At 26.6% G+C, this 7,891-nt stretch overlaps 1 protein-coding gene and 1 long non-coding RNA gene across 2 annotated transcripts; one reads left to right on the top strand and one right to left on the bottom strand.

Annotated features, from left to right (window-relative positions):
- The first annotated feature begins 2,057 nt into the window (after nt 1–2,057).
- LOC126902004 (uncharacterized) lies at nt 2,058–3,659 on the top strand. The gene is made up of 4 exons (XM_050679027.1): nt 2,058–2,703; nt 2,812–2,919; nt 2,976–3,427; nt 3,492–3,659. The coding sequence occupies exons 1-4, from the start codon at nt 2,058–2,060 to the stop codon at nt 3,657–3,659; spliced, it is 1,374 nt and encodes a 457-aa protein (XP_050534984.1).
- A 2,143-nt stretch (nt 3,660–5,802) lies between these two features.
- On the bottom strand, nt 5,803–7,586 carry LOC126902984 (uncharacterized). The gene is made up of 2 exons (XR_007703390.1): nt 6,344–7,586; nt 5,803–5,973 (listed from the first exon to the last, which is right to left on the bottom strand). It is a non-coding gene; the product is annotated as an uncharacterized LOC126902984 (long non-coding RNA).
- Between the last annotated feature and the right edge of the window lie 305 nt (nt 7,587–7,891).

A 7,891-nucleotide genomic window follows, 5' to 3' on the forward strand; every position in this document is an offset into this window, starting at 1 on the left:
ATGTAAACTTCGTGTTTCTTATACAGGACCACCTCATAGAGACGTCACTGTGACCTATGGCTTATATTTTTTTAAAGTTTCTGTAATTTCCCAGTATAAATGTAATTTTGTCCCTGACTCCATAAATCTCTACGTTTCTTTTGGCGAATTCTAATTGCTTAGCATCGATATCAACAGCGATTATTCGTGTGTATCTCTTGGTCAATTGGATGATGTTTCCACCAGCACCACAAAACGGATCCATAGCGACGTCCAGACCGGGGCATATCAACGCTATGTGTGTGCTTAAGATCTCGGGACAAACAGAATAAAATGATTCTGAAAAATCGTTAATAATAAAATACTAAAGTTTGCTTAAATTATTATTTTATTACCATTGTCAATCATGATTCCTTGGTCGACTTTAGAGAGCAATAAGTACCTCTTATCCCATACATGATTTTTAATATCACGAGGACGAGTTCTAATAACGGTTTTTTTGTTATTAATATTTTCACGTCGTAAAATTCTATTCTCTTTAGTCTTTTCCAAGGCTTTTGATGTTTTAATAATTTCTGCTAATTCTTTAGACGGTTTTCTATTAATATTGTTAGAATTATTTATTAAAATGTTTTTTTTCTTGAGTTAATGTGTTAATATTACCCGGCAATAATTTAAATGATTGAGTTGCAAAATTGTTTTTTTACTGTGATGTGTTCGTGTTAAAAGAATTATTAACTAATACGGAAGTATCTGTAAATGTGTTGGTGGGTTGTTTTTCAATTTGTAAAACAATTTTTGAATACATTTTTTTAATAGAGTTAATTTTGTCATTCAGTAATGAAATATGAAATATGAAAATGTGTTTTAATATTATTTTCTAGCAATATTTTAGACGATGGGGTTGAAAGATTATTTTACGACGATGTTTGATTGAAGTTCAATGAATTATATATTAATGTAATTTACTCTATAGACGTTTTAGAGAGCTCTTTTTTGGTTTCAATAATCGTAGTTAGCGCAAATTTATCTTCTCTCAACAGTTCTTCTAAAATTGAATTATTTGTCATATCTCTAAATTAATACGATGTGTAGTCAAATTCGTACCAGTATTCATAATAGGTTTTACTGTTTTAGTTAATGTCTTTTTCATTTTTGAAAGTTTCATTTCCAAAAAATTCTGCAGTGACACAACTGCCAGTTCGATAAACATAATATCTTTGACTATTTGAATCGGAATTATAAAATATATGACCAATGTTATCACGAAAAAAAAATTTGAATGTATTTTTGTTTATAAACTTAAAACTTAAACTTAAAATTTTTAAGTTATATTACGAGAAAAAAGTAAGATTTAAAGAGTTTTAAATATATGCGTACTAATTTATCACAAAAAAATTGTTAAGCAAAAGATCACCGATTTAAAAATCATTTTTATCCATTTAAGCAAAAATAAAAGTCTTGTTTATTTTTTATTTAAGCCAATTAATATAACAAAAATTTTTGACAATTGGCCAACAATTATTAAATTTGTTTCATAAAATTTGTTATTTTGAGTATAAAATGTAATTAATTTAAAGTTATAAACAGTACCGATATATTCATTAAATAAAGCTACTGTCAATTACTTAAAAATTAATTATATCTTAAAAATTATTTCTATGAAACTAAAATTAAAATTTTTGTTTATAACATTCTATTGATAATAACTTATTCGATTACTATTTTACAATTGCTTTTTATTCTGACATACACGATATGTATAATTCGAAGAATATAAAATAGATATTGGCTGAAAACAGCCTATGGCGATCGTGAAACATATTTATCTTTGAATTAATGAAAAATTTTGTTTTAGCAACGTTAATTGTCGTTGGCTGAAAAATTGGAAAAAATTTAGTATAAAAGATCTAGTAAATTAAAAATTCATTTAGGACTTTAAGTCTAACCAGCGAACAAAGAACATATAAGCTCTTGTGGAAGCCAACCAGTCTAGAATTCTCTATTATATTTTTCATATTGTTTAAATTCATATTTTTTAACTTTCATTTTTTTATCGAGTGAATTTCATTGACAAGATGGACACTTTTCCTATTTTTTCGTCTATGGTGCTTGTTTATTTGTTTATTCCTATTTTAGTTATTCAAGATCTCGCTTTTAGTGGTATTTTAGTTTTAATATTTCTTATATTTTTGGACGATGAACTTTCTAAGCAAAACAAAACTATGAAGTCGAAAATTAAACCAATTAGTACATCAATTTCGACAATAGACACCAATGCTACACCTATTTTGACAAATATTTTATCAGATCAAAAATCTACAGAGACATCCACACAAATTACGACTGTTGAAACAGAAGAAAACATTTTTGAGAATAATACACCTGACAATTCCATTGAAACTAACCTGAACAGTGCTTCTTTGAATATATCACACCTCCACCTACCGAACAATGACTCTACCAATGATATCACCCTCTGCCAGCTCCAAAACGCTACAGAGGTGTGCGAGAACAACATTTCGATTCAAATAAGTCACTCGACTGAATCAATTCAATCACATACCACAGATTCATCATTTACCCATAACACTTCGAAAATTAAATATAACTTGGACAGTAATAGCTCCAATAAAACTAGCTCTCATCATATTCCCAAGCACTTATGGAATAAAAGACACTTCTTGTTTGAAAAATTTGATGACGGAATTCTCTTGGACTATGGTAAATTAATACTCTTTATTAATCTTTTATTTTTTTAATATTAACTATTATTTTAGAATCATTTTATTCTGTGTGTCCTGAAATTTTGAGCAAGCATATTGCCAAAAGGTGTGAGGGTTATNAATAAAACTAGCTCTCATGATATTCCAAAGCACTTATGGAATAAAAGACACTTCTTGTTTGAAAAATTTGATGACGGAATTCTCTTGGACTATGGTAATTTAATACTCTTTATTAATCTTTTATTTTTTTAATATTAACTATTATTTTAGAATCGTTTTATTCTGTGTGTCCTGAAATTTTGAGCAAGCATATTGCCAAAAGGTGTGAGGGTTATAATTTAGCGATGGATCCATTTTGTGGCGCCGGAGGTAACGTAATTCAGTTAGCAATGAAGTATAAAAAAGTGATAGCGATAGACATTGATCCGAACAAATTAGAATTCGCCAAGAATAATGCGGAAATTTATGGTGTGAGGGATAAGATAGAATTCATAGAGGGTGATTTTTTCACTTTAGCTAAAGACCTAAAGAAATACAAAGCTGAAGTCATTGTAACTTCGCCTCCATGGGGAGGACCGTCGTACAAACGCCATAAAACATACAGTTTGGAGAAGAATATGTGTAGTGAATACGAAGGTGGCGGTCGAACGATCTTCGATTTGGTCCGAAGTATTGCTCCCAACGTAGCACTACACATACCTAAAAGTACTGATCGAAATGAAGTAAGTTTCTATTTCATACACAATACATATAACATTAGTTAATATTTTTTAATTCATTTTTTAGTTGTTCAAATTAGGAAAATACTATAATAACAACATAGAAATACAGAATAACTTTATCAATGGAAAACTGGATTCCATCACCACATTTTTTGGTAAATTCAATAACATGAATTCAAAACGCAAACAAACTAATATAAAACTCTTCAGTCAAAAAAGAGATCATAATTAATAATCAAATTTTGCGATTCAACTGATATAGACCATAGCTAATCTCGACATCAATATAGAATGTTACAGATTTTGACTTCCAGTAATTAATGATTATGAACTATGACAAATTCGCCGATTTCAACAATTATATTTACCTTATAACTCTTATATTTTGCCTCAGATATAACTGCAGGACGACCCTTATATCTTTAATGATAAATTTAAACAAGTATACACTTATTATTTACATTTTTGGTGCTCATCAGTTATTTATTGTTATTACTTTTATTTGTTATGTATTTTCATTTTTTTATTTATTTTTTATTATTCATTAATTTTTTTTTATATTTTTCATAATAAAAACTGGGTATTTTTAATTTTATTTGTGCCATTGAATTTGTGTTTCTATTACACATTTTTTATTTTATGATTGTTATTCATTTCTAAGTATTCTATTTGTTTTCTCACAATTGTATAAATCATTGTTAACGTGTTTTAATAAATTAGTTGTGTTGTAAAACAGTTCTATTAATTCAAAAAATAATTTATTTATCATTTTAAATGCAAAAATACAATAAATTAAAAATTCCTTATTTTTAAATAAAAGACTACGAAATTTCCATGTTTATTTTAGTTAGCGACGTTTATAAAATAGGAATAAACAAATTTTTTATACATTATTTGAATAATTTTTTTAATTATAGAGTACTATAAGTATTATAAGTTAAAAAAATATTTGTCACGACGTATTATCTATGTGCAAATGACCGCCGTTTTTAAAACGATTTTATTCTCTCAACTTAAATGGCTATTATTATTTTAAAAATTATATGCGTTAGACAATTTTTGTTATAAATATTTTATACATAATATTTTTTCCGACCTACTTTTTTTAGATATCAGATCATATCCGCTTATACAGAAGGGTTCAACTTGAAACATACGTATAAAAAGTTACAACTTGAAACTATGTGACATACTATAAGTTAAAAAAAAAATTAGACCCATGGAAAAATCAGAGCTGGCAGTCACTTGTCTAGTTTCCTTTTGAATAACTACCCTGATTTATTATATAAATTAATATTATATAATAAAAAAAACTGAAGTGCATATTAATGAAGTTGTTGGATGACATTTTTTAATATGTACTAGTATTTTTTTGTTAATTAAGGATCGTATTTCCAAAACTTAAAATATTCCAAAAAATTTTAATTGATGTTATGATAGTAGGAACAATTTTTTTGTAGTCAAAATTATAAAAAATTAGAATTCTCTATTCATTTATTTTTGCCTTTAAGTTTAATTTTTCGATATTTCCAAATAATGTGCATTTTGTTAACAAATATTATTAGTTAGAAAAATGTTTGGCGTCACCTACGCTTACCGGCACCGATGACCAACTCTGAGTGTAGTCCTTTCGCGAGATGAACCTAAACACCCAAAGTATAAGGCCTCTAGCTTTATTTCAACTTAGATAAACCCATTAGATTGAAAAGTTCAAAGATCCTACAAAACCGTCACATAGGAGCACTTAATAATGTTCCAATTAGAAATCCGTTTTTATGATCAATAAACTAAAAACTGCTAATAGGAATAATTTTGTTTTACAATAAATTTTACACTTATAACGGTTTGTAAAAATGTTATTCTATAAATTTTTATAAAAATATTATTATTTAATGAAAAAAATGGGAGTAGTATGCTTAATAAATCACTCTGTATATAACAAAGGCTAAACAAAAAGTTATAAAATATTCTTAATATTTATATACATTTTTTTAGCTTCGATTCGCAGCTGAGAAGGTATTAATTTTACTATGATGTGTTTTTTTTTTTATTTTTTATTTTTTTTTTTTGTGTCTATGAACGCTCAATCTCAGCTCTCGCTGGACCGATTTTGATGAACAATATGTCAAAAGATCACAAATCGTATCTAGTCGAAGACATTACCCTCAAAAATTGAAAAAAATTCCCTCGTTCCCCGTAAACGGGGGAAATCCCCCAAAAAATTACAAATTTAAAAATCGCTAATTTTCGATATTTTTTCAATTTTTTTTACTTAAAATTGCCATAACTTTTTTAAAAATGACCGAATCAATATAATTTTTTTTTTTATAGATACCTTAGATAATTACCTATCATTTTATATATTTTTGTGAACATTTGACCCTTTAACAGCCCAAAGGATGGGGTTTCAAAATGGTAACTTTTTTACAAAAAATTAACTTTTTCAACTTAACTTTTGAAAATGTTCCGGAAAGACTGACAATTTTATATATACCTTAAATTAAAGCTAATGTAATATACTTTAATTTGAAAAAAAAAAATTTGACCTCTGGACTTGTCTTCATGGTGAAAATGACTACCGTATGCAAAAATATGCTATTTTTGTGAAAAAATTCTTGATATTATATTTTACATTTTTTAACATTATGTTGCTATAACTTTTTAAAAAATGCATGAATCAACTTTATTCTTTAATGATAAATACTTTATATATACTTCTTTCATTCGACATACTTTTTTTTAAAATCGGACCATTTCCCTTTATACAGGGGGGGTGCAAACCTTTTAAAATGCGTATAGAAAGTAGAACTTTTTCAACTTAACTTTTGAAAATGTTCCGGAAAGACTGACACTTTTATATATATCTTAAATTAAAGCTTATGTAATATACTTTAATTTGAAAAAAAAAAATTTGACCTCTGGACTTGTCTTCGTGGTGAAAACGGACATCAAAGTTAAAGAAAAACGTACGATTTCCGTGAAAAAAATCTCGATTTTATATGTTATATTATTTAATTTATATTTTATATAACTTTTGGAAAAATGTATGGATCAATATTATTATTTTTTTATAATAAATATTTATATACCCCTTTCATCTGGCACGCTTTTTTTGTAAATCGGATCATACCCCTTTAACAAGGGGGGTCAAAACTTTAAACATGCGTATTGTTACTACGATATTTTCAATTTAATTTTTGAAAGTATTCCGGAAATACTGACACTTTTAAATATATCTTAAATTAAAGCTTATGTAATATACTTTAATGTGAAAAAAAAAAATTTGACCTCTGGATTTGTCTTCATGGTAAAAATGACTACCGTATGCAAAAATATGCTATTTTTGTGTTAAAATTCTGGGTTTTGTATTTTATTTTATTTTAAAATACCTGACAAGGGGAGTACAGATTTTCATAAATATTATATAAATTAAAATTGATATAGTATAGATAGTTAAACTTATTTAAATATGTTTGTTTCTTTTAAGTCGAGAAAAATAACTTTGAAATTTGAACTAGCTTAAATAGCCAATTTTTCAACCGCCGGAAGCAACGTACGGTTGCCGAGTTGGTAAAATTTATGTTTTACACGCTTGGGGTACGAGGTTCCAACCCGCATATGGCAATGAATTTTTTGCATTTTTTCTTAATTCTTTTTAAGTTAGTATAAATTTTAACTCGTTTGATTTTTATCACATTTAGATTCAATAACTTCAATAAAGATCAAGGATCCCATCACTTTAGTCGCCCCTTGCAAGAAGAAATTTCTTATTCGTATTAAAATTATTTTACTATATTTTAAGTTTTCGCTTCGATGCAAAGCCGAGAAGATATTTTTTTGTGACTATCATTTATTTTCTCTGCTCTAACTTGACCTACTTTTTTCAACAATACGTCAAATTACTACAATTCGTATCTAGTTGAAGATATTACTCTCAAAAATTGAAAAAAAAATTCTAATTTATCAATTAAACAGTTAGTTATTACATCGTCTCCATAAAGACAATTAAAATCATTAATTTCTAATGTTTTCAAAATATTTATTAACGAATGAAGTTTGATATGATAGGTTTCAACTACAAAATTAAATCATTTTACTTTGTAATTTAATAATTTTATTACTCTGTTTGTGTGTGCTACTATTAGACTATAATATTCAAATTTTTTTCTAACGTGTTGCTATATAAATCATTTCTAAAAAAAATGATTGTTTTTTCTCCTGAATTAACAATTGATTTTTACAAATATAATCAAATTTTATAATAAACTCAATTGAGTAAATCTTTTTAACAACTTTGTTTTGATTGGTACATTTAGTTAAAGTAAATCATTAAAATTAATTAAGTTCTCAATATTTCAATTATAGAATCTTTTCAACAAACAACAAAAGTTCCTAGGAAATTATTACTATTACTTCTATTTAAGTTATCTATTACCATAAAAATGCAAAAAAATATTGAGCTTT

Source organism: Daktulosphaira vitifoliae, unplaced genomic scaffold (genome assembly GCF_025091365.1).
Source record: "Daktulosphaira vitifoliae isolate Bord-2020 unplaced genomic scaffold, ASM2509136v1 Scaffold_3, whole genome shotgun sequence".
Classification (NCBI taxonomy): Eukaryota; Metazoa; Arthropoda; class Insecta; order Hemiptera; family Phylloxeridae; genus Daktulosphaira; species Daktulosphaira vitifoliae.